Raw genomic sequence first — 27,795 nt, 5'->3', positions numbered from 1 at the left:
GCAGTGTGCAGTTGACAGCCTACCCGAGTCACAGCACGTCACCCCAGCCTATGGAGACTATGTGCGGCTGCCACGTACATGCCGGTGGCATCGAGTGTTGTCGGTCGCTAGTACGGCTCGACTACCCGCAAACAGCTCCAACAGTAGTGGCGTGTCCAGTGTTTTACGGTGCGTGGACAGTGTTGCCAAACGGCCGAAACTAACATCTCGTACCCCGCGTAACGGACATCGACGCTCACGAACTAACGCGTAACGCTAGTGAGACGGTTTGTCGCTAGTTTACCAAAGATACGGACCGCCGTGAGAGGGACATGTCGTTCTCGTCGAACGATACGATGCGGCCGCTGGCACTCCAGCGTTCCCATTCGCTGCCCCACCTCACGAACTCCCGGGAAGATTCCGGTGTAGCGCTGAGTGCCAGCGGTTCCTGCAGCGGGCTGAACAATCTCGGCTACGGTTCGGACGGTTCATCCGGCAGGCGGCATCGGCACCATCACCATCACCATCATCACCGCCATCACGATCTGAAGATACCGTACGGCGCGCGTCTCGTTGCCGATCTGCGGCAGCTGATCACGCTCAAGCAGCACTACTACCCGGAAGGTGGTTGGGGCTGGCTCGTCACGTACATCGGGATCATCATCAACTGCATCGCCCACGGTTTGCAACTGTCCTCGGGTGTGTTCCTGCTGCAGACGGCACACATCTTTCCCCACCTGTCTGTGGCCGCAGGTGAGTTCCGCTCTATCTCGACAACTGCAATTTGAACTCCTTTCGATACCTCACACCACACGACAATTAAACCAAAGATGTGTAAGAAGAACAGCGGCTTTGCGTGTATTAGTGCTTTGCACTTAACAAGATCGCAGAAGTGTGCGAGAGCCAAATGTGGTATACACGTTACAGGGTTTGCGAGGTAAGGAAATCGGTAAGAGTAGCGTGAAACGCATGGAAATTGAGTGTTGTCAACTCAAAATGAGCGACTTTTTTCTGCCGGAATACTTCCGGGTGGGTGGGCTACGCCTCGCTGGGTAGAAGGCCTTCCCTTAAAGCCCCCAAAGACAGTCTCCGCGGTCGATACGCGGCATCTGATCAAATGCGCTCCGTCTCGGCGTGCAACGATTCGCCACTCATAAGGGGCGTTTGCCATCTTTGGTTCGATCTAATGTTTTAATTTTCTGTTTGAATAATTCATGACGTGGCGTCGCGCGCAACCGCGCGAACTCAAGATGAAGATTGACTTTCCACCTCAAGCTCGCTTGGCTCTTCCACTCACCACTGCTCATTCGCTATCCCTGCAGCTAAATAAGTTCACAAGCAATGTGCGAGTCGGCTGGAAATGGTAGTGATGCATTATGCCATTTTTTTTTCTCCCCAAGCCTCCTCACTGCAGCGCATTAGATTCCTGCGTTGATTGCATTGCGTTGAATTTCTCCACCTCCAATTCTCCACGGTTTGTCCACGGTGCGGTTTTTGTTGTGTCCATTTTGGAGTAGCGGGAGCCACCTCACGTGTTCCAACGATTGGATGCGATCGGTGCGTAGATCTCCACGCTGATTGATGTTGGCAGGTCCCGGGAGTGTGTGCTGCGATCGGAAAATTAAAGCACCATTTGGAGCGCCAATAGCGCCCGGTGCCTATATGGATGATGATTTTTCTGATGACACTCCGTACGCGTATTGCCTAAGGGGACGTTAATTGTGCCATAAAATCGAGTGCTCTTTTATCCTCACGACAACTCGTCGGGAATATCTCCAGCTTCGCCAGGTCGTCCAGAAATTCTTCACACCATCAACCTGCGCTGAGGTGCGATGTAGAGAACCCTGCGGACATTAGTTCCAAAAAATCTTACACACTGCACTGGACACAACCTCTGGTTCAGCTTGTCAAAAAGGGAAGGACCTCATAAATTACCGCCACCCTGCTCCATTTCCGGAGATCCCGCCCAATCGGTACGAGCGGCCAATAAATCATTTCGCCCCGCAGAGCAATCCAGCTGTTGCGCATCTGTAACCGGCCCAGACAGGGCCGCTACCAAAGCGATATGACAAACAAACGCAAAACCTCCAGTAGCAACAACCAAACACAAAAAAAAACCGCCCTTCACGGCAACCTTTCCTCATTTTGCTACCTTGCCGCAACATCGACGAGATAAGGCGCAAAACCATAACGGAATCAATTTCCAATTATGTTGCGTTGGTTCGCTAAATTAAATTATCATGAATAAATGCCCACCATCAACCGGGTTTCCCATTTTAGGAGTGCATCCAGCACGGCACGGTATGTGTTCTGTGCTAGCAAATCATAATCGATGCTATTAATGAGCACGATGATGACGATGATAATGCTGAAAATAGCCACGTCAGCGTCATCGAAAACCGGTAATGGGCGTCCCGGGGGATAATTGGGTGAACCCACCCTGCTCCACATTACAGTGCGCTACGGTTGCGCAGCGGCACTTTCTTTTGTTTGACCGGGAATTTTAACCGGCCTGAGTTTTATTCCTTCATTCCCTCGAAGGTTTCTCAGTATATCAAAAATATATAACATTTGTATATTAAAATAACATGCAAATGCAACATTTGTATATTAAAAATATATAAAGAATTATTAATCACACCAACAGTACACCACAGAGCGATTATAATCCAAAGAGTAATAAAACACTTGTACTCACTCCTGAGTATGTTTATAGTCGGCAAAGAGAGTAAGATTGAGTATAAACGCAAAAGAGTGATAAAAGGAGTCATAAAACACTCTTCGTGCTGAGTTATATTACTTCACTCCCTCGAAGATTTCAACTCCCTCACTCACTCTTACTCAGTGCATTGTATATTGAAAATATATAAGTATATAAATATATAATATAACATTTGTATATTAAAACAACATGCAAATGCAACATTTGTGTAATGAAAACATATAAAGATTTATTAATCACACCACAGAGTGATTAACAGTACCACAGTACCCTTTTTAACAATACCACTGAGAGATTATAATCCAAAGAAGAGTAAAACACTTTTACTATCTCTTGAGTGTGTTTCTCTTCGGTTCACTCCCTCGAAGGTTTCAACTCACTCATTCACTCTTACTCAGTGCGCACATCGTCGATTTTTTCTTATTCTCGGATAAAGTAGGCAGTACAAACAAACCAAAGAGTAAAGTTCTTGCACTAAAAATCAAATTCTAATACTACAAAACCAACACGGCAGCATGACATTTGCTAACCAAGGCCAAACGAACATTTTTGTCTTAAGTGACGTTAGGGTATGGCCACCCGAAAGCAATAGGGCTAAACAGTTATTAAAATCGTTGCAAATTGCATACTTTGCGGCGCAAAATGAAGCTTTCGTTGTACAGACAGTGTTATTATTGTACAACCGGCGTAAAGCTTGGTACGTCACTGTTGTCGTATGCCTCCTCGCAGTTCCTCTTTTCCAAATGGACCTTCCCTTCTTCACCTTCCTCCCCCATCCCCCACCCTCTTTCCTCCCTTCACTCTCTTGACTACCTATTACGGTTGATTTAATACGCCATGAGTAAATATTCGTTTCTGCTTCACTCAACAATTCAAACCAACGGTGGTGACCACTCATTTCCTGCCATCCAGTCACCGAGTTCCGTAACCCTACCCCGCCGGTGTACCAATCTTGGATGACATTATTCTGCCAGTTCTGCAGCACGCCGGTGGTCCACAACTTCATCTTTGTCCCGCACACCACACCGCACGACACGTTTCGATGTCCTTTTTTGGCGATCGAATTGAACGATCGATTTCCCCCTTTTTTGTGCAAATAAGATGGGATGGTGAGGCCGAGATGCTCGAATGTAAAATAATTGCAGCAGGCGTTTCGGTTTCAACGAAATAAAAAAAAACAGTAGGACGGAGTGGATGGAATTTTGGTTGTTTTGTTTTTATTGGCCGTCTCGCCTGTTGAAACGGTGGCAAACGATGGGGAAGGATCGTGTGGTACCGCTACCATGTGGGTGGGTGATCAGCAGCGCACAAAGAGGAATGTAAATGAGTCCATTCGCGAACGCGCGTGGCCAGTACGAAATGTGTTTATGATATTTTAAATTGGCATTACTAACACACGACTCGATGCGTGGCAAAATGGACATTTTGGCAATAGCAGTCCGCAGCAGCCAATTTCGGATGCTAACGAGTGTATAATTTGCTTCCCGGCTTAGCACGTCCCCTTAATAATGGCATCGCAAACAGATTGCGAGGAGTTTGCCTGTTTTGCTGTTGCTTGCTTCTCGCAGCGATTGTCATTTAAATCTATTTACATTTCACACATGCCAATACATTTATGCCACATCTGGGCTCTTTCTCTTTTAACCACCCACCCCCTCCCCCCCCCCCCCCCCCCTCCCAATAACGTCCCATTTGTATGCAATTTTCCTTTCAATTGGTCGTAAAATAAGAGACAAATAAAACCCCTTTCAGCAAACGCCACGAAACAATCACTCAGAAACCAACAAACAAAAAAAAAATAACACTGCAGAATCAGAATGAAAGTGAAATTTCACCCCACGAAACGCCCGCCAAATGGGGGAGTGGGGGAGGGTTTTCTTTTCTTTTGGCATCAGAAAGCAAAACAAATGACACAGCACTAAGCAGCGTTAAAACAGCATACAGCGTCTCTTTCGCCGGTCGTCCCTAGCCCGGGGTTCGGACAGTCGCGTTCGGCCGTTGTCAGCAGTTCTTCGTGAAGTTTCTCGTATCAGCATATTTTGTAGCGCTTTGTTTGTTATGCTGTGCCAACCGGTCAAGGTGGGTGGAATGCCTGCAAGCGTCTGGGCGAATGTTTCCCCAAAAACCCCCGCTTTTGACCGCGTTCGGGCAGGATCAATCGGTACCGTTGTGCATGTGCTTTTTATTACCATTATTTCCCAATTTAACGACCATCCTGTCGTGTGGCCAGACAGGGTGAAACCGTCCCCTCCTCCAATGTACATGTTGTGTTGCTCGGTCTGCGTCATTCGGTGACATTCGAAGACAAAATGGAATATCGTTAAAAACAAACAGCCCAGCAACCCATTGACCGGGGAGACATTGGTTAATGGTTAAGCAGATATTGGTGGATTGTTTCTGCCATTCACCCCCCCCCCCCCCCCCCCCCCCTTCCGCACACACCTCTTCCCCTACCAACCCAACAGGCACATGCGAATTACATTGAGAAACTGAAAGAAATGGCGATTTTTTCCCAAGTTCCAAATATGTGCGCACCGTAAATCACGCCGGGAGCGGGCAAAAAAAAAACCAACCAAACAAAACATCGCCGTGTTGGTGGAAAAGGTTTTGCTGCACAATGCAACTGATTCGATTGGGTAATATGTTTTCAATGTCGGTTTTCGCTTGACAGCTGTCATGGGTTCGGGGCGATATCATACGCTATGATTGCGGCGATCGAGCAGGAGGAAGGCACGGGAAAATTATGGCATGGCGGATTTGTTTCCCAGGCCGCGGTTTCTCAAAAGGTTTGCCGACGATACACATTCACGCCCCGGGTTGAAGCAACAACGGTAATAACAGTTCCAGCACCACACAGCAACGACAAATTAACTCATTTTAAACCGGTTCATTTGGGACCGGGTGGGCACGGTGTACGTTCCGCATTCGTGTAAGTAATGTATGAAATATGCTCGACATGAAGCATTCGTTTTTTTTTGCCCCTTCCTGCACTAACAATCGCTCTGTGGAATGCAGCAATAGAAAAGATTATTTGAGGGCGCCGTGGTATTTTATGTTTGAAGCAGGATAGGACACGTTTTAGAAGAAATGATAGTCAAAAACTTAAAAATGGATTTGTTAATGTACTTTGTTACTAAAAAATATACTCATTACCGATGGTAGTACCCAAGGAGGCGCCCAGTACTTCACTAAAGCAGTACGGAAAGGACTAGAGATTAGTGTTGGGTAATTCAGATTCAGATTCATGAATCTGAATGAATCCTTGAACTGAATGAATGAATCTGAATCTCTATTCCGAAGATTCATGAATCCTCGAAATTCACGTATGCTCTACAAGTATTTTTGTAATACAAATATATAATTTATTAAAACACCTTGAAAACAACTTAAAACACCTCTCTCATCTTTAAGCAATCTAGCTTTAAGAATGCTAGCAGTGCTGATAATAACTTCAACTGTATAAAACTTCTTTTTTTAGACGCAAACATCATAAAAAACACGCCATAAAAAATTATGATTTGAATGACTTCTTGTTAAAGATTCATATGAATGACGCTTCTCAAAAAAAATCATAAAGCACAAAACTACTAAAAAAGTGATTTTTGACTCTTCTAGAAGAATGAATCTTAATGTTTCGCTCTCTGGTAAGAGTCGACTCTTTGAGAACATCTCTAAAAAGGACAACTCCACATAAAAAAAGATTCTAGGCTCTAGGAAATTTTAAAATTCTTGGCAATTTTGAAATAGTAAACAACGATCAAATTCATTATGTTTACTGATAATGAGATAGGTGAGTTCAATAACCCAATTTCGACGCATCAACTTGTTATTGGGTGATTGTTCCTCATGAACCCTATAAATGTCTCCCTTAGTTTATTGGATTTCCTTTACGTCTCCTGTAGAGTAACCTTCTCGACCTTTGGATCTTCTTCAAAATTAAGTTGAGTTAATCGTGTACCTTCTCAGTTGTCAACTCCCGAACTTCCTTGAAAAGTTTGATCAAATCTGTCTCACCTACCTACAGATATTCCCAGATCCCAACAAATTCTAATAGGTGGAAGCCTACGATGCTACGTTTCGTTCCGATGCATACGTTTATTCTTTGAAGACACTTTCAGCTACAATTAGATGCTCTTTGTACAGTTAGGACACTCGTTGTTCACGTTTGACTTCTCTAACACCCAGTCTGATCAATAGCATATCACAAATTAAGTGAGGTCCTCCCAGAATTCTCGAACTCAAGAACTCCACCACCTCAGAACGAGAGAAGCATGCAGCATACTCACTGGATACTAGTCCGAGAGCGGAGGCACAGGTATACTAAATCCAAGGAGGCAACCACACACATTCGAAAAACAAGCGCAACGTATAAAAACATCATAAAACAATGCTCTCTTAGTGTCACCAGTGTATAGGGATAGCATTCTGATAATGTTTACTGTAGTGATGAGGAATACAGAGTACATTTATCAATAAAGATAAGAGAACTTCAGTAAAAATCCAGAGTTTACTCTGGATTTGATTCCATATTACCCCGAAGTCGACTCCAAATTTAACTCTGACGACGACACTCAGTTCTTAACACTGGTGAATTCCGTAGTCAAATCCGTAGTGATCAGTGTGATCACTATAGTCACTGTAGTCACTGAAGTACCTCCGCAAAACAAATTTTTCCAACCTGCTCACATCCAACAACGTCTGTTGCTCACTCACTCACGGTTCCTATGGCAGGTTGCAAGTACCAGCATTCCTAGACACGGCAATTAATCGGTCTCACGCACATTCCCGACTCGAGACGGTGGGCCAATTTGCAATTTGATTTGCCGTTGGCACTCAGCCCAACATTTTTTCTTGCTATTTTATTTTTGTCACCAACCACCGGCTGGACGCGTGGAGCGGCCAAAAAGTGCACGGACCAGGGGAGAACCATTTCCGGCCGAGACACACCGCCCATCCTGGCTGTCCGTTACACCGAACGGGCGGTTGGTGATTTATGATTGGGAGTGAAATTTATGCTCTCACTCCAAAAGCCAACCCACAAACCGTCGAATGATCCGGCGGGGTGGCAATGTCGTTTATTTATGCGTGTTCGTTTTGTTTTAACCTTCGCCCTCCTCTTCTTGGGGTGGGCATGGAAATGACAGCAAGGTAGGCCTGACGATTCCTTCAAGCGCGCTACCTTCCATTAATCAGTGTCCATCAGCGAGGAAAATACACTTGCTTGAGAAATTCATACGCAAGATACACGATTTGATTAGGATAATTAATTACCCCGTACAGTTCGGGGTTGCATTAAAAATGATCCATTGTGGAGTGTTTGCCCGCCTTTGGGGCAGGGCAATCAACACCACCAAGTGCCGCACAGTACAAAGCTTTTCATTTCATTGTCCTACATCCTCGTTATGTGTTCGACCGTTTCCATTCGCCTCATCTACCCTTTTTTGTAGTGAATTTTCCACCCTACGGTACAACTTTATCGCTTTATGACGCTAGCTGTTCGTCCCCCCTTTTTTGCGTCCTTCGGGTGACGAAAAATCTCCAACGAGAACGGATGCACATCATTTTACAGCGCGCTGCCCGTTTTGCTGTACATCAACGGTAACAAAGGCGATAAAGAAATGAGCGACGGAAAAACAGTATCTAGAGCACACCACCCTGCTTGCTGCACAACGGTTGGATTTGGAGCTTAAAAATGCAAACTCTAATGGTGTCGTTTAGCAGTTGCGAGTTGAACGGATTTTTCTGCTGCGGAAACACAAAAAAAAACCCTTGCAATGTGTTCACACGAGACGTGTTTGACACGATGCGTCCTTTTGTGGATTTTGAGTGGATGTTGTTGAAAAGTAGCTCAAAAATATTGTTGAAAAGTCAAACTGGTCGAGTTCATGACGTAGAGTTTGATATTCCTGTGTTACTCCCAACACTTAAATTTCAACAGCCTAGAAGCGTAGAGTCCTATAAAGTGAACTCCAAAGTGGAATTAATGGGACAAAGCATTCAGGACATACTGCTCCATGACTAACTAGAAATACAAATCATCAAGGACACTCAAAAGAATGTAATCTTTAAAGATGAATCTCTGATGATTTACACCCTGGAATTACCAAATATCATGTGGTTTCGATAAGAAATAATAGAATTGCCAATAACTAACTCTTGAGCATCATTTGCCAATTATATATACGGGTTTCAAACTTAGACGAAAACCTTGAACACTCGTCTTTAAAAATACAGTGCAAAAATACAATTGGAAATGCAGATGAATGTCAAGCCCTTTGGTCATTTAGAATGGATATTAAAGACTCACAAGTGGAATTCTAGAGATACCATTAACCTCCCTTATAGTAGACTGAAAATCTTCGTTCTGTGTATCTGGAGTTCCAAATACAGAGTTTGACATTAATGGTTTAATGCTGGGATCGGCACACCTTCCCCGAATAGAGCCAGATAGTACAAACAATTCTGAAGTTGCGGGCCAGACACTCCAGGAAAAAGGTGATATCACAAAACTAATGTTTTGCGTAATGAATCTTTTGAGAAGAGTCTTTTATATGAATCTTAAGTGGGGAGTCATTCAAACCAGAAATCGACTCCCAAAAGGTTTCATGAATCCTCGGAGCATTGGCGTATCAAGTCCTTGAAGCCTTGATCATTAGGGAGGGGGATAAACAAGCTCCATGAAGGTCATGAAGGTTAGAAGTTTCATAGATATTTGAGGATTTATTAATCTTTAAGGACATATGGATCTTTCAGGACACATTTGACGATGATTCACTCTGTTTTACTCTAAATTTGAACAAATGTATGTATTTCCCTTTCAAGCCAGCTCAGCTGACAAGTACGCTACGTGTGAACTCAGGGTTACAGAAATGCCGTTGTGTCCTTGTGCTATAGAGGAGACAAAGTATAGTTCAATTTCAACATAAAAACAACTGCTATTTCAATTGAAGAAGCACAAAAAAAGCTTCTCAAAATGTATGCTAAAGTGATGCAAAGCTTCTACAACATTATGCACGTACAACTATCTGACGTGCGGTACACTTTCGCCAGAACAATAATTTGTATTTGAACAAAAGAACACTCCACCAATCGAGTGGGTTAGTGCAAATTTTGACAATTAATTTCACTCCATCTCGCACATTCGCCATTGCATTTGCTTATTCCGGCCCGATGATGCCATATATCCGTTTCTTTTATTCCATCGTGTCGATACCGGCCACCTCAATGTTTGTAATGTGGCAAACCGGGACCACTTCCGGGGGTTAGCATTTTCCACGCTCGTTGCATCGAGAAGAAGGTACCGACCTGCTGATGGTACCGCACAAAAGAAAACAGTGAATATTCCTGCATTTCGATTTCCTCTCTTGGTGCGTCACCCCACCCCGGCCAAAGTAGGTCAAAGTGGTCCATTCCCAACCGAGCGACAAATTGGTGCGGTGGTGGTGTGAAACGAGAGTGCAGCAAGTGTTCCTGTTCTAGTGCCACCACCAGTAAACCACCTCAGCGCCGGAAACTCAAAGGGATACAGGGTGTGTATGTGTGTGTGGCCGTGTGTACTGTAGCTGGTCCGGAAATCGGACAACATCACTGCATGTTCTGTCGTTGCTCGGAAGGAAAAAGTTGCAGTCGCACCACGAGGAGTTAGAGGAGAAACTGTTAGACGCAAACGGTGCGTTTGTTTGCCAAAACGATGAAAACTTAAAGTGATGTTTTCGAGCACATTGACACCACCATTACAGACGATGCACAGGGAGGCAAATGGGGTAGTGCAAAAACAGTGGAATTTGGCGCTCAGTTTTTTCTACATTTTGGACATGTTGTTTTCTATGCTACCATCCCACACATCCACACAAAGCGAGAATCCTGGCGTAATGGTTGCAATGAATCTTGATTGTACAAGGTAAGCGCGTTCTACAGTCCGTTATGGTGCGGTTCTGATCACATTAAATCGCACAGGAACAAACAAACAGGTATACGCGACCAACAAAAGCACACACTGGGTGGTCGATCCTATTGTTTTTTTTGGTATGTTTGTTCTACAGTCTTGGTACGAACCATGAGTGGAAATAATTCCCAAGCGTACTTTCCGGTACTTACCACTTCAGCATCATAATAATTCGGCTAAAACAATGCAGCGTTGCGTGAAGAGATCGTAAGAACTGCACCGAGTTGAATGTTGGCGTCATCTTGGAGCACTGCTGCCGTGTTGCCATTGCAAAAGCGTTGTTTCTGCATTCCCACTCCTCAACGTCACTTCATTATTTGCCCAACTGCACTTCAACTCTAGACGACAATGGTAAACAATGGCGCACCAGTTATTAAACCCCACCCCGGTCCAGTTTTTGCTACCAAAATAACAAATACACACATTTTATTTACACTGGGATACACTTCTCCAAACACGCGCTCCGGGTGTGAATGCAAACATCTGCATTTTTTTGTTTTCCTTAAATCAGTTCCACCCCATTCATCGCGATCGCGTCCCAGCATCCCCATGTTGTCAAAACAAACGAATAAACTACCAATCTGGCGTGTGGCGGCTGAACACTGACAAACAGATCGGATACAATGAACGTCAAAGCGGATCGGCAGATGTGTTAAATGGGTCACACTTTAACCACGCGCGCCTTCACCGGTATGGAGAGATTATTCACGCTGCGATCGTTAAGCCAAATATCTGCCTCCCATTGTAACTCCCGGTCCGAAATGTCATCCGGGACCGATCGCCGTACGCACCGGCACGATTAACGCAGCCAAACGTAAACAAATGCGTGCGTGCGTGTGGTTTGGCGGAGCGGAAGCCAAAACCGTGTGCGAGTGTGTGAGCGTGATTTCACTTTCATCTGGTTGCGGTACAGTTTATCTCACCGTCACTAAGCGAGCTCGTTCGTTGCAGCTGGAGGCTTCGGCATCATCACTTTCTCTCACGCGTGTATTATCAGCTCGGGTTGCTCTCGCAGGGTTTTTAATATCGAATGGAAAGCAGATGGCCCTTCGCGCTCTCTCTCTCTCGTTTGTTATTGCAGGGTATTAGATTCTGCCTTAATGATTAGTAGTGGGATTTAAACAAAAACGTATCTTGTTCCTCGTAGTCTTCTACTACCATTCATTATAAATAATTTACAATGTTTAAATTCATATTCAACACGCATTAATATGTGTTCCAAATCTGCAAATTAGTGATTAATTATTTTAAAAAAATGTTGAAAACGAATATTTCGACCATTATAGGTTTAATTTATATTACAGATAAACACATTTTGCAGGACTACGTACGCAGGACTATCTAGCTACGGGTAAATAAAGTCAAACGAAGCCAAAAATGACACGCCTAGACCTCTTGAGGTTGTTTTGCTAAGTTGCTATTATATCGTCACATACTCCCCAACAAATAAGAAATAAACTTTCCAGTCTGTCAACATGTTCAAAATCGAATTGATTGACTCGTTTAACTAACCTACGACTTAGCTGGCCATGTTAGACTGTTCATGGCTATATCATTTTCTACATTTATTTAATTCCATTTTCGACTCGAATTTTTTTTTTGTTTTATTTTCTAAGTATAACTTTTTCTAAAATTTTGTACATCTTCATCATCATGCCAGAATGACATCAATGACATAAATTTCACTCCTTGCCATCAGTAACTTGAGTACATATTAATTCTTTGGAGGATGCATACGTTCATGTACTCCGTTAGGAATTCTTCAATAATGGTATTTTCAATACTTAATCTCAAACTGATGACCAATGTCACAACTTCATGAACTACTGGTGTTTTCGTCGAAGAAACTGTCCGAGCAGCTCCTTAACCTTCTTATGTGGTTATAGCTTATTTCGACACTAAGCAACAACAACAAAAAACAAGAATCTTTCCACAAAACAAATTTCTCGTTGCAAGTGATGGCTTTGGAACATTTATATCTACTCACTAGCCGAAGAACTCGTTAAAAGGGGGGCTTGACTATTGACAATTCGAAGTTATTATATTTCATTGAGTGTTTCATTGAGTCCCTGACGTGTTATGTAAATCTGTTCTAGGACCAAATCAACGGAAACAATAGATATAATAACAACGTTGACATGGAATAAAAATTCAAAAAAACTTATTTAGAAAAAAAAATTTTAAAACCCCTGCTTTTAGTAAATTTTACCTTCATATCCGCTTCATTCCGATCCGCTCCGCTTTTTTATCTCACCGATCCAACAATGAGAGAGCCGAACGCGAAAACTGCGTGCGAATCGGGTTCGGGTTCTGCTGTGCTTTTTGGTAGGTTTTCTGGTCGCACGGTTGAGCACCGGTCGCCTGTCAGTTCACCAGTGACAGTGGACCGATCCGGATCTAGTCTCCGGCGAGCTGGACTTAGCCGGTCGTGGGGCACTACATCTCGACCGTTTAACAGCGCGCGCTTTAACATTGCATTGTGTGTGAACGTTTGTGAAAACTTGGGCAGTGTTGCTCGTCGGCTAGTGCGTGCGGTGATAAAGATACATTTGCCTAGTGCCACAACCATTCGGTAGCTGCCACAATCAAACCCGATCAAAAATAGTTCAAAAGCGTCACAAACTTTTCGGCCTGCCAGCGGATGTAACGTGTTGGCAAAACAGAACGGACGCGCAAAACCCAATGTCTTCAACGACCCACTTCGAAAAGGTTTCGCTGGAAAAGATCGTAGCGAAGATCACCCCAAAAAGGCGGAGAAGAACATGGCCTAGGTTGAAATGGGGCCCATTTCCGTGCCACACAACGGCCCAAATCGCACACCAGATTGAAAGGCATTTTTAAGCGCGCGCGCGAGAGAGAATGGAAAGGAGGAAAAAAAAAGATTTTAATCTACCGCATCTCAACGATCATTGTTAACTATGGCCAAGCCATTACCATTGTCAAGTGTTTTTTTTTTTGCAGCGCTGACAGGTGGCAAATGTAACTACCAGCTAACATTTCAACCAGATTGACTTTCTAGCCATTTTCTTGCTTTTACCGCATGTTGGAAAATGTTTTCTGATCTCCAGGAGGAAAAGTAGGGCGCTTTTGACATAGATTTTGAGTCGCATTCGTTAACTTTCCCGGCAAATCTCAAACCCTTGAAAGTTAATAAGCGATAATTGCAACTATGTTGCATACATCCTGGCGAGAAACGATATTTCCGTGATAAAGTGCCAAGAGTATTATTATATCGTAACGCCATTTACATTGGGTGCTTCTTGCAGTGGAACCTTATCAGACAAAGGAACTTCAAACTTTCGGGAGTTATAAATATGAAGTTAATAAAAACGAAAACAATGAAAATTTGGTGTGTGAATATGGCGGCTGCAGCTAGGGGTGTAATTTCTCCGGAGCTACATGTAACGCTTGCTCCGGAAAAGATAAATCTATCAGCTATACCCTCTGCCTAGCTGTACTTCAAACTTGTTCATGTGCTTCTAATTGGAATACAATAAATTCCAGCTGCGCAACAAATCAATCGACACTTAAGCCTCCACTAATTGGCCTTCCTCCGAACAGTCTTTCTCCTCCGCTCCGAGACAGGGGGCAAAAAACCACCGCCAAATAATCGAAACTGTCGATATGATTTATGTTGCAACGTCTTTAACTCCTCCTATGGATGCCTCTGCTCTACATGCGAGACAACCGCACCGCGTCCTTTGCAAAAGACAAACCGAATGTGAGGTTTTCGGTGCTCATCCCGGAAGTTCCGTCGCTTCCGGTGTAGTTAGACGAGACAGTAGAGGGGGTGGTGCACTGACTGAAACAAATCTCGCTTTCGGTAAAAGTTCATCTTCGAAAAGTTCCAGGCAGATCAGGGGAGCAACAACACAAAGGGGGCTGTACCGGGGTTCATAAGGCAGAAACCTGCAGCACCAACTACTGTAAAGTGTGAACAGAAAAGCAAAAACTTCCTCACCACCTCTACCATACAGCAACCCACACGCTCACGGGACACTGCCCTTCCTGCAATGCACACAAATCCGATCGGAAAGACAGTTCCGATGACGTGCTACTTGTGCAAACACACATTCCAACTTCAAATTGCGCTATAAAAAGTTACATTGCTCGTCGAAAAGGGATCGTTTCGAGTTTTTTTTCCTTCCTTTCTTCATCTTCTGTGCTTGCATTGCTAGCCACCCTTAAAGCAATGGGATCTGATCGCATGAATCGCAGCAAAGGCAACAGAAGAAGGAAGGGTTTTTCCAAGGGCAAATTGTACGGAAGAGAAAGCGAGAACAGAACGAAGAAAAAAAAACAAATCTCACAAATGGTTGCATGGTATAAGATTGGCAGTAGGGTGTACTTGGGAATGACTGACAGTGAGCGGGCATGATAGTTGCATTGCAAAGAACCTCTAACTGACTGTTGAATGCAATATGACACTTTCCGTTGAGCAGGCAGTGTTGGGGTGGATCAAGCGCAGAAAACTGAACCTTAAACGTTCTGGAATGTGTGTTTGGTGGAGGACGGTAACCAAACGAAAAAACAAAGCTGACAAAATGAGGACGCTTCTTGTCCTTTTTTCGAGTTTGATTTGCACCCATCGCAGAACAGCGCGAAGTACAGCTAAAAATCTTTTTTCCTCCTTAATGATTTATTACGATGCTTGATGTTGGAAATGAGGTGGAGTTTTCTTTATTTTCCTCCATTTTCACTCCAATACAAACACACACACACACAAACTGGCCAATGTCATGCTGGGGACAAATGGTTGAAGAAAATACAGGCGGGAGTAACTCCCAAGGTAAGCGCAACCACCCCCCCAACCTGACGGGGTGTTGTTTCGGTGCTACGCGAACGCATCTTTATTAATTATTACGGCTCGATTTCGGCCCACACTCCGGCTACTTCAACACGATCAAGGGTGTAGATTTTTTTTTATTTTTCGTTGCTTTTTGTTGTGTTTGTGTGAAAATCTAAATTTCGCCTCAACGGGTCGGGAAAATCAGAAAACGAAACAAAAAAAAACACATGTCACACAGCCCAACCGGACGGGTTTGGTGCCGGTCCCTCCCGCAGCCCGGAGCATTATACACGGCTAACCTTCGGTGCTGCCGCACGTATAAATCACACCACTGTTGCGGTACGGATGGAGTAGCAAAATAAACGAATGTACGCGCACGGGGACACAAGCGCGAAAGGAACCACGCATTTTCATGAAAATGTGAGCCTGTATGCGGCTTTTTTTTTGCTTACTTACAGTGGGGTGGAGGAAGGGGGGGGTGGAAAGGGTGTGAGAAGAAGAAAAGAAAATATTAGATTTATAGAACCATCTCCATCTATTGCAGCGGAAAACCTCACGAAGAGTATTATCTACGCCACCGGATCTCCGGCACGATGTGTCACCACGGAAGCATGGGTGAAACATCGCAAAAGGGGTATATTTGGGGCAAATATTTGCCCAAAAAGTCACACAAGACACATTCGTGTACTGGTCGGTCGCCAAAATGAACCTTCCGCTGATAGGCTTTGGTTCGATAGGCACGGTTGTTGCAATGGTCAGACGAGAGCGATAGCATTTCACCCGATGGAGACAGTATGTCGGAGACTAGTTGCTAGCTGCCCGTTGCCTTGTCGCCATTTTCACCGAGCGACAGCTTGAGATAGTGCTGCGGGTATTACCAAAACATTTGAATTTTATATCTACCCTGACATTAACACGGCTGTATGGTAAGGGCTTGGTCTAATGTAGCTGCGAGCAACATGCTGCTGGTGGACTCGAACCATGAACGTTGAGAGCTTCTTGCTTTCATAAAATGAGCTCCAAAATCCAAACTTTATTGCCAGAAAAAACACAATTATGCTCGTTCCGAACCTCCTACCAAGGTTAATAGAAAGATGTTTCTGATGGTGTGACGGGAAAAGAAAAACAAAATGAACTGAATTTCGTTTCCCCGCGACAAGATTAGACCATTGCCTAACGTTAATATGCCCCACACTCACGCACGATGAACGGCGATGAAGCGGAATGTGATGGGGACTCATATAAAATTATATTTATACATCTTCCCATCTCCATCACTGTTAACATTTGGTTTCATGGTTGTTGATTTGTTTTTTATTTGTTGTTAGCGTGTATTAGTGCGTCGGGTTAAGTGCGTGTGTGGCAGTAAGATAGACAGTCCTTAGATTATAAGAGAGGAAAAAACAAACACATTCAGCAAACAGGCGGTGGCCTTTCGGTGCGTACGATATGCCGTAATGTAGGTTCCCATGTGTACCCGAACCCGTTCGCTCCATTTTGCGAAAACACTCACACTAGTCCCGCACACGATGGTGGATGAGGTGGTTTAAACGCAATGGCGGCACGGTGAACGGATTGCTAAGCGACGAACACGATGCGCATACTATTCCAAAACGAGCCGGTGTACGGGAACTACGAGGATTCGGGTGTCGCCACCAGTGCCGACGCGCACTCGCTCGTGTTCGATGAACCGATCACACCGCCACCGGTCGGTGGCAATGCACCCGGCGGTACCGTCCACTCGAAGGTAAAAGGCACGCAGGAACGCGGCACACCGCTCGGTGAGCTGGAGGCACTGGCGAAGGCACTCGCGCAAGCACAAGGAGCAAAGCTGGTTAAGCTGGCACCCGGTGGTACCGAACCCAAACCGAAGCGAACGCGAAGACGCACCAACAAACCGAACGGAGGTGATACAGCGGTGCGGGAAAACAAACCACCAAACGGAGTGGATGGCGACGAAGAAGAGGACGACGAAGAAGAGGAGGAAGAGGAGGACGAAGAAGAGGAAGAGGAAGAGGAAGAAGAGGAAGTGGATCCGGAGCATGGGGAGGGCGGGGAGGATGGGTTGGGTGGGGATGGGCATTCGCCGACATTGCCCCATCTGATGCACCACCGGCATCACCATCATCTGCCGCACCAGCAGCGTGCGTCCAGCCGCATGTCCAACACCAGCACCAGCACGATCAAGCAGCACTATTATCCGGAGGGTGGCTGGGGCTGGATCATCGTGCTGGTCGGCGTACTGATCCACATCCTGACGCACGGTCTCCAAACGGCGGTTGGGGTGCTAATTCTCGCGGCCGGACGCGCCTACCGCATCGAGTCAATCATCTTCACAGGTGAGAGATCCAACCGAAGATCTCGTCGATAGTAACGTACACAGCTACAGGGACTCTGTATCAACTACCTTCTGAAAACAGGAATTTCTGTCTTGTTAACCTTCTAATCGGTCTAGGAGTAGCTTGTGGAGAGCTAATAACCAATTTCCAAAGACTTTGTGAAAGATTGTAGGAACCCACGTAACGCAGTGGTGGTTCAGGCCAGGAGATCCTTGGAGAACTAATCTATCAAAGGAATTTCAAGAATTCCGATTTATAATAGAGGTAGAAGACGCTGCGCTTAGACATTCACGAACCAAAACCCAAGATTATGAAGATTTCATCAACTCTCTAATTGAGGATGGGTGTTCACACTTTTGAAGTCATCCAATACCTTAAAGGTCCTGTTGCTCACGTACACCTCAGAGAAGATTTTTTCTTACGCGTGACGGCTGTCACGACCTCACCTCCTGTTATCCTGTTCTCAAGACCTCACAATTCTACAGCAGCTTTGTCAAGTTGTCCAGGCTGAGTAAGAGTTAGTAAGAGGAGTACTCAAGAGTTTTATTCAACCTAAGCATCTTGGTGAATCGTACATTCGCCGGCAACTTTATTTGATCGAACCTCATTCCTTGTTTTTTCCTCCCACAACCAAAACATGTGACTCATTTCCATCTTCCTCTCTGCCTCCTCCAACACAGCTTCCGGGATTGGGGTGGGAGGGGGTGGGGAGGGATTTTTGAACCACTTTACATTGAACCCAGCTGCCCGAAGAAGCGTGGTTGGGGCAAAACAGTTTTGATTACTTTTCACGAAGTAATCACATTCTCAGCACACCGAAACCGAACTATCTCGGACCGTTGCGCTTTCTTTTATGTTTTACGCCCTCCTGCTTGCTTTCCTTCTTCCGTTGTGCCTTTGTGCTCACCACCGAACCGTGCAGCGGGGTTGGAAAACTCAACTCATAATCCTCACCATCGAAAAACCAACACAACCACTGCCACCATCTTCTCATGCACACCAAACCCCACTACTGCTCATCCACCCGCTGGCCTTTTATCTGCTGTAGCGAGTAATGAACTTGAGAAGTGTTTTTTTTTTTGCGAAACAGCACATAAGATGACTCTGTGTGCCGAAACGTTACGCAGACGGTCCTGGTTTGTTTCACCAATCCACTTGGAATGTTTGTTGTTGGCCTGTTGGTTCCGGAGCACGCGGCCTAACGATGTTTTTCATCATATGCTAACGTCCATCCAAGGGCGCATGGTTTGTGCATGTGGGTAGGTGTGTGTGTGTGTATGTTGAGTATATTAAATGATCACACGGCACTTCATCGTCCAATAAACATGATGTGGGGTATGTTCGGTGTTGATTGACTCTATAAATTTATTCTTCCTGCTAGAGTGGAAGCAAAATATAATGCGACCCTACATTCAGCTATTTCAATCTTTAATCTACTTCGAAGGTAGCGACTAGAAACAGTGTCTTCGGCTGATATAAAAATGACTTTAGGGTCTTAATTTTAGACATCCTATACAATACAGATGGTTTAAAAATCTACCCGTCAGAATTCGTGAGGATTTTCTCCTTTTGCTGTACTTACCCTATTTTTCGATAAGATTTTTAAACTTTGTTTATCTTGGGTTGGCAAATCCCTAAATCCTCTATCCGACTCCGTTGTTAATAGCATAGAGGACCCCGGGAATAGGTAGTCTAATTGTTAAAAAATTTTTAGATTTCCCATAGTTGACAGCTTTCTATTGTTCGCTGGTCAGATCGATCCCGAAGTCCTTTTTAGTTGTAAGATCGCTTATAGCAAAAACTACATAACTGAAGCCTTGAACCAAAAGGACCTTTAGTGGAAACACAACTCTCGACGTACAATTGATCAGATCTTGAGTTTTCTTAAAGATTTCAGCGTACAGGATGTACTAATTCATCGAATTACTTTCCCCGAAGTCTTAGCGTTGGTCTACACCAGTATTCTTCTAAACCATTCTGACAATTTGATACACCGGCCTTTTTGACGGACGCATCAACGTCATCAGTCTATCTCAGTTTAGGCCTACCACGCCTCCTCGGTCCATGTGGACCAAAAACCCTTCTGAGTATCTGAGGAGGGCTTCATCAGTTTTGGACTAAGTCCATGTCTGAGAAGCGTTTGTGAGTACCGGAACTATAAAAGTTCTTTACAGTCTCAGCTTCGTTCCCACCAACACAGACAGATCCAAAAACCCGCCTGAGCATCTTCCAGGAGTTCTGAGCATCTGAGGAGAGTTTCATCAGTTTTGGACAAAGTCCATGTCTGAGAGACGTATATGAGTACCGGAACTATAAAAGTTCTTTATAGTCTCAGCTTAGTTCGTCGCGACAGGTGCTTTGAGAAGAGTAACGCGTGTTGTCTTTCTGTTAATATAAACTTCCTGATGTTTATAATATCAAAGCTGCTTTCCGTAGCGCCCATCACTTTATGTCGTGCTACTGGCGGTTTATAATAATGTATATCAGCTCCCTGCTCTAGCTTTTAGTTATTTCCCTTTACGTACCATGCAAGCAAAAGTGCTGATCTACACGCGCGGCAAATCATTGCCTCCGTTTACCAACTCTCTAATGCTTTTAATTGAATTTCACCCCCAAACGCAGCCCCCTTTTATGTGCTGCGAACCAATTCCGGTTGAGTTGTGACAGACAGACTACCGGCCATACACCGTACGGCCACACTGGTGGGTATTTTCGGTCGTGGCAAGTGTATAAATTTACCACCGATTAGGGCGGACCAAAAAGGCAAGACAAATGGCATCCATATATTGCTTGTTTCCCCCCCCCCCCCCCTCCCTCCTTATCACCCAGCCTCCCTCTCCTCCTCCTCTCCGTTGTTGTTCTTGTTGCAACCTTTTTCCCCTTTTTCATTCTGCTGCAACCGTGCAGTGGGCCACAAGCTACCAGGCGTCTCCTTCACAGTGGTTGATGCTGCTTTACGATAATTGTCACATTCGGTGGTACGCGGTGGTTTTTGCGGTTTGCGGTTCGCTTGGTTGATTTATCATTCGCACTGAAACCTTTCCTCCACACCTCCACACCTCCTCAGCTGGTACACAGACAGCGGCACACACCCGCAGAAGGATGCAACCGATGAATTTCCATTTCAATTCAGCGCTGTGCGTAAAATGTGCGATCATCAGCAGTCAGCCGCTATTCTCTTTCCCTTTTGCTGCTTCACGCGCTGTTTTCGACTAATATTTCCGCACCCCGAACAAGCGCTTTTATTCCATGCCATCAAACATAAGTTGTACGAGGCACACACACCAACGAATGCACTAGCAACTCCATTTTTTTTTGTTTTGAAAGGATGGTTGATAAACGGAAGAAAAAACTAGTCACACTTGTACGACCGCGCTCCACAGTTTTGGGAGGTCGGAGGGATGTTGGAGTTTTTTTTGGGAGGGTGGAAAATGTAATTTAGCAGCCATCCCGCTGAATTATGGCGCGTCGGTTGCTTTCAAACCAAGTAGCGGCATCCCACCACACCGTCAACAAATTTTTAGACGCCTAGACGATGTCTGTTACTTCCATCCTTCCCCAACGGTTCGCATTTTGTAGCGGACGTCGCTAAAAAGGTGGTTGTTTATGTTTGGAGATCATGGTGAAATGGTGCAATCTATTTGCCCGAATGTGTTCCCGAAGCGGGCAAGGATTTAAGGATGCCGAAACAACGCGTGATGCATGGCGCTTTGCTAAAGATTGGAAACAGCAAGCGATACACACACGATACAACGTATGATGTGTGTAAAGGGTTAAGGAGCATTATGTGAGATGGAAAATAAATGTACAAAACAACATGCAGCATGCACATGCAATTTACATTATCAACTGCCAAGTGGACGCAATCATAACGATGACTACCTCACTTGGGCGACGAGTTACGAGCTGGTGTTCCGATCGAAACAGCTGCTAAACTCATTAGACGTCTACACCGAGTCCATTGCCTACCGAGTTGCAACTACCGCTGCGGCCCATTGCGGACAAGTGTGGTCGGTGATGTGAAAAGTTTGGCTTCACATCCTGACGCCACGGTGACCAGTCAAGCGTTCCGGGTGGAAAAAAACACACACATACGTTCGATTGCTCGCTCATCCGTTTCCCGTAAAAACGGGATGAACACAACAGGAACAGGAAGTAATGGCAAGGGGGTGGGGAGAGAGGAGGAACCATAACCTCCCCTCCACCTCACCAAGCACAGTGGCCATGCGACAAACGATTAAGTGGAAAATAAAAATTAAAAACCATAAAACATTCCAACCGGCCCTGAGTTCCCCACACAGACACACACATAACAGGGATGAAGCACACAACCGTGGCCGACGGTTGAGGTAAAAGTTTTAATGGTTGTTTTTGCTATATCTTCCAGCTGGGAAGCGGATACAATTTTATAGCCCCACACAGCCCGTTGTTTGCCGATTTGAAATTGTATTTAACGCTGATTGCATTGATTTCTTGTCCCTTGTCTCTCTTTCTCTCTCTCTCTCTCTCTCTCTCTCTCTCTCTCTCTCTCTTTCTGTCCCTTTCTGTATCTCTCTCTCTCTCTACTTCAAACGATTATAAACTTCCCTTCACTGAAACAGGGATAAGCACATACACATCATGCAGGATGCTATAATAATAATTCCGTTGCTCGATGTCGATCCTCTTGTTTCCGACAAGCGTACACGGAATGGACGAGGGCAGATTAGAGCATCGGCTATTAAGACATGCTACATACGGCTGGATTGTAATCTTAGTTGGGTGACACAACCGTAATAACTGGCAGCAGCTGGTGGTGGATCGTTTATTTCAACACCCTTGCCGGCTCAATGGGTTTGGTCTAGTTGGGTGAGTTGTCCGTAACTTGGGCTACGATCGGCTCAACTTCTTCCCGTGATGTTCATTATCGTCCAGTTTTCTGGTTGCATATATCCATATGCTAAAGAAACTTTTGCTCTGGAGTTCCGTTCGAGTGTAAATAGTATTCCAAGATGTCTAAGTTTTGAAAGATCTCAGTAGCACCTCATTCATTTCGCGGGTAAATCTCCGACATTCTCCGACGCTTAATTCCGATATTCAAAATCCACTTTCAAAGGTCTTTGAAATTGTGCCTATATCCAGATATCCACAGCAGCAGTCACTCATACGAAAAGAATTTTCAAATCTTCTCGAGGTTTTTCTCCAAATAGCTCAAGAGCACCGAATGAAATCATTCTCGCAACGCTTTAATTATGCTACTCGAAGACTAGCGCAACTTCATAGCATACACTGAACCAGTAAATGTCAATGGTTCAACGAAATCGTAGCTCGTCCCGCGAAGATGAGGAAGAAAAAAAAAACTTTACCCAGCATTATTAACTCATCATGCTATCTCCGCCACTATTCATCATGTTTATCTTTCAACCCGACGCTAATAAATCATCCCGCGTCGTACAGTGCTTGTTGCCACGGATGTCAGGAACGCACCGAGGCAAACCCGAAAAAGGGTAACGGAACGAACGCAACAGTGATCTAGTGTTTTCAGTATGGATGATTTTCGGTGTCTGGGTGAAAAAAAAAGCTTGTTGTGTCAATAAAGCAACAGCAAGAAGAAAAACCAAACTGTTAGTGGGAAATTAAAACGAGAGAATGAAGTCACCACAACTGTGAGTTGTGGGTTGCGTTATTAGAACCAAACGTATTTCGCAGGCGAGTTGTGGGTGGACAAAAAAGGGCTGAAGATGGCACACACTTTCTTGCTACCGATGCATGATTTATGTGGCACTTTATGGAATTAAACTCTAGCGTGATGTCTAGCGCAATATTGAGATCACATCTCACACAATTCTGCTGCTAACGTCTTTGTTGATGAGTAGTTACGCGTGAGCAGCAATGATATTTCCACATTAAAAATGTAACCATAAATATTATCACAGTTTAGCTGTCTGCAGCAAGAATACCTAGGATCTCCTCCACTCCAATGTACGACAAATGATTAACAAAAACAATCTCTTTCTCCACAGGATGGTTGGGCGCACTGTCGACAGCGGTAGCACTCTTCATATCACCCATCACTATCGCGGTATGCAAACGCAAGTCAACGCGACTCACCGCCGTCATCGGTGGACTGGTGACCGCGCTAGGCTGCCTCTTCACATCCTTCGCATCACAGTTTCACCAGCTGTTCTTCAGCTACGGTAAGCCAATTTCAACATCAACATCTCCAGCATCTCCGGCTATATTTGCCTCTTTCCTCCTTGCCAGGTGCCGTCGTGGGTGTCGGTGTTGGGATGACGCGCGACTGCTCCACCCTGATGGTGGCCCAGTACTTCAAGAAGCGGCGCGAATTCGTCGAGATATTTATCGTGTCTGGCAGTGGGCTCGGTATTGCCGTCATGTCGAGCTTCATCAAGTCGGCGATCGATGCGATCGGGTGGCGGCTGGGACTGCAGGCCGTCACCGGTACCGTGTTCATCACCTTCATCCTCGGCACCTGCTACCGTTCCGCGTCGCTCTACCATCCGCAGCGGCGCGCGATCTTACACCTGAAGAACCAGAAGCGTAAGATCAAGGACAAGAACAAGCACGACGATCGGCCACCGTTCTTTGACTTTAGCACGCTGCGCAGCAAAACCGTACGCATACTACTCGCATCGACCGGCATTGGGTAAGGGGGCGTTGTCTACTACACCGAGACACACTGAGCTAACTCTGTCACTCTGCTTCTCTGTTTTAAGTGCGTTCGGTATCAACACACCCATCTTCTACTTGGCACACGAAGTGCAGAAGGATGGCATCGGCGATAAAGTGATGATCTTGCAGATCTACCTCGGACTGGCCTGGACACTCGGGTGTACCGCGTTCGGGTTGCTGGTCGTCCGGAACAGCGTCGAATGTCGCATCGCACGCCAATACCTCTGCCAAACCGCCATCTTCATGTGTGGCGTGTGCATTCTCGCACTTACCGCTGTGCACGGTAACTACCACGGGTACGTGATGTTCGTCTGGATATACGGTATCTTTTGCGGCGGCTATCACTACTCACTCAAGATGTACACCTACGAGAAGGTGCGGGCACGCAACTTTGCCCGCGCCTGGGGTTTCGTCCAGTTTGCCCAGGCAATACCGATCGCACTCGGCGTACCCATCTCCGGCTACATGAACGACAGCGGATCCGGCACCGCCGGGTACTACTTCAGCTCAGGCTGTGCCATCGTCGGGAGTGTGCTGATGTTTCTGATCGATTTGCACCGGCGTTCTGTGTCGCGCCACAAACACACAAGGTACGTACTCATCTATTTCGCACAAAATTAAGCTTCATTTACCTCCGCTCTGTACTCAATAATGCCTTTCCCCAACTTTAGGGCGAACGGTACACGCCACTTGTGCGTCTCGGAAACCTGTCCCCAGCGCCGCAAACTCTCCTTCTCGCAAGAGCCAGACAACGAACCGGGCATTATCACCGGCAACACGGCGATGATGATCGGTCCAGAGCTGCTCATACCGCCACTCAGCGACGGTATCGTAGAGCCGATCAACGGACTAGACAAGCCAGAGCTCACCTGCATCTCCGAGGAGGGAATCGCCGACATGGATCTGCCAGATAACTTGCTGGATGATCTGGACTACGTCGGTGATTGCATTACCTCGTGCAACAAGGTACCGTACACTGTTTCCAGGTGCTCCAACACCTCCGCACCTCATCTTCAGCAGCTCATCCACTTGCAAAACTCTATTCGTGACAGGTGGAAAACTATCTCATGCTGAGCGAGTTCGAGAACAACCTCAGTGCCGAAGTTCCTATCCTGCTGGACAAGCGGGGCCGCCGGTTATCCCTCTCCAAGACGAAGGCACTGCTCGGGGCGGGTGCCGGTGGTGCATTGTTGGCAACCGGTACCCAGCACCATCCCGAGTGTCCCATCGAACACTCGCTCGGTCAGGCCGCCCTAGCGGCTGCCCATCCCGGTGACGCGAACGGTCTCGCCCTGCTGCATCATCCCCACCAGCCACACCACAATCAGCATCATCATCCCCATCACCACCATCACCACCATCATCCCCATCATCTGCATACCCAGCAGCCGCAACCGGTGAATGGTGATCTCGGGAAGAATGTGTCACCGCTGGTCACGAAATCGGACTCCGCTCCACAGAACACGATCGGTGGTGGAGGCACCGGCGGAGGAAGGGGCGGTGGCGAAGGTGGCAAGCAGCCGGCCGGTAATGGGAGTGGAAGCAGCAGCAGTAGTAGTGGTGGTGGTAGTAGTACCGTCACCACCACCAACACTCTCCAGCCTCAGCAGCACTGCAGACTGAACAGCAAATGGCGCCCGAGCCAACAGGTCGGGTTTCTCAACAACCGCGTTATATCTGTGATCGATGAAGCCTCAGTTTAGGAAGTGTGTGTGTGTGTATGTTTGGGTGACAAGCGGGACACCATAATAGGGATATAGAGCTATAGAGAAAGGGTGCGTTACGGCTGGCAGAAAACGCGCAGTAACAGTCACAGTACGGTAAAATAATAGATGATCGCCGGCCAGGAGTACTCCCAAAATTTTCACTATTGTACATAGTACTTATTGGTAGTTTATCGATGTATACCTGCTAGCATGCTGCACGTTTGTACGTTACGTTACGTTACGTTAATGCGTTATTTACTTCAGTTACTTAGCCTTAGCGAAAGTTGTTTACATGGCACCGTTCACTTCTGTAGAGAACAATTGACTGATTGATTTTGAGTGTTTTTTTGTTTTTGTTTTTGTGTTTTAGTCCTATTATTTTACGTTTGTTGTAGGTCTCCATGAGTTTGTTTTACTTTCCGCCCATAAAAAGGTTCTGTTACATTTTCGTTCCCTCACACTATCTCTCATACACGTACTCTCTCTTTCTCTCTCACATACTCCTCTCTGTCTCTCTCTCTCTCTTTCTATCGATCAATAAGATGATCCTTTTTAGAAGCCATAATTGAATTTCTGAGATTTTCTCTTCGTATTCTTACCAGCACTCTAACCTTCATCTAGCCCTTCTACCCCTCCTACTCCCGCTCCCGATCACCCTTCCCACTGATCTACCAAATTCCAAAATAAATTTGTCACATTTCTTCACAAAATTAACCAAAAGATGCTAGCAATCTAATACGAACACAAACGTAGCAAGGGCGATTGAGCAAGTATAGAATTGTGCACAAAATAAAATAATTATACTACTAATAACCGAAACGCTGCCAATCCATCCCTCCCCACTCGAATGATCGTGTGTAAGATAAATGATATACACAACACTATTACGTAGAAGCGTTTACATATTATAATAGAGTATACATACTACTGTACACAGCCACACTAAACTATATTGAGAACCCTGCCTCTCCCTTTTCCTTCCCATCCCTCCACCCCAATCCCCACCCTCCCCCACCCACACACACACACTCAACCCAGAGCGAGGTGAATGGAGGAGGTTGGGGGGAGATGGGTGGGGAAGAGGGGGCGGTTGATGGGGTGAACCGGAACAGCAGCACTCGTACAGAGGGTGCTGTAACCCCGCAGCCAAAACGCAACGCAACATAACTGGACAGTGTGCTGAGCGAATATTGACTGTAGCGTTTTAATAAAAACCAGATGAAACCAACAGCGTTCCGTTCAGCGTTTGTTTGTATTCTTTTGTTTCAATTATGTTCTGCCGAGAGACATTCTCGATTTCAATGAAGAGACATTCGAAATGTGAGCTAACTTTCAAATGATTAGGCAATCGTTAAAGAGTTATGAATATTTAAAGATTCATGAATAAGTAAACATTCAGTCGCGCCGATCAAGAAGCTAAGACTATGTACATCCGGTGTACAGACATAACCCTCGTTGACATGGATTCTGTTCAAAACTGATGAAACCCTTTTAGCAGCGTTCGAGAGGAAGTTGCTCAGAAGGATTTCTGTCCTAGTATGCGTGGAGAAGCTCGACAGCGATCGGTTTAGACGACTCCTGCAGTAGACTAAGACCGCGCCTGTTAAGTAAGTTGAAGATCTTCAAATTCATTGATGATTCAT

The 27,795-nt window shown here is 45.5% G+C and overlaps 2 protein-coding genes across 2 annotated transcripts; both read left to right on the top strand.

Annotated features, from left to right (window-relative positions):
* The first annotated feature begins 311 nt into the window (after positions 1–311).
* LOC128306645 (lysine-specific demethylase 7A-like) lies at positions 312–1,805 on the top strand. The gene is made up of 2 exons (XM_053044214.1): positions 312–732; positions 1,759–1,805. The coding sequence occupies exons 1-2, from the start codon at positions 312–314 to the stop codon at positions 1,803–1,805; spliced, it is 468 nt and encodes a 155-aa protein (XP_052900174.1).
* Positions 1,806–17,029: 15,224 nt separating this feature from the next.
* On the top strand, positions 17,030–27,309 carry LOC128306934 (monocarboxylate transporter 8-like). Its single transcript, XM_053044608.1, has 6 exons — positions 17,030–17,774; positions 23,777–23,950; positions 24,018–24,420; positions 24,491–25,036; positions 25,118–25,412; positions 25,499–27,309. The coding sequence occupies exons 1-6, from the start codon at positions 17,030–17,032 to the stop codon at positions 26,147–26,149; spliced, it is 2,814 nt and encodes a 937-aa protein (XP_052900568.1). The 3' UTR covers positions 26,150–27,309.
* The last annotated feature ends 486 nt before the right edge of the window (positions 27,310–27,795 follow it).

The sequence above is a fragment of the Anopheles moucheti genome, chromosome X (assembly GCF_943734755.1).
Source record: "Anopheles moucheti chromosome X, idAnoMoucSN_F20_07, whole genome shotgun sequence".
In the NCBI taxonomy this organism is placed as follows: domain Eukaryota; kingdom Metazoa; phylum Arthropoda; class Insecta; order Diptera; family Culicidae; genus Anopheles; species Anopheles moucheti.
Note: the sequence above shows the minus strand (reverse complement) of the source record. Positions and strands in the feature narration are given on the sequence as shown.

Bases quoted from the DNA above. Each gene is read 5' to 3' on its own strand.
- LOC128306645 (XM_053044214.1), top strand. From the start codon at position 312: ATGTCGTTCTCGTCGAACGATACGATGCGGCCGCTGGCACTCCAGCGT. The intron at 733-1,758 runs GTGAGTTCCGCT...GAATATCTCCAG, and splicing joins CCACCTGTCTGTGGCCGCAG to CTTCGCCAGGTCGTCCAGAA.
- LOC128306934 (XM_053044608.1), top strand. From the start codon at position 17,030: ATGCGCATACTATTCCAAAACGAGCCGGTGTACGGGAACTACGAGGAT. The intron at 24,421-24,490 runs GTAAGGGGGCGT...CTCTGTTTTAAG, and splicing joins CTCGCATCGACCGGCATTGG to TGCGTTCGGTATCAACACAC. The intron at 25,413-25,498 runs GTACCGTACACT...TATTCGTGACAG, and splicing joins GCATTACCTCGTGCAACAAG to GTGGAAAACTATCTCATGCT.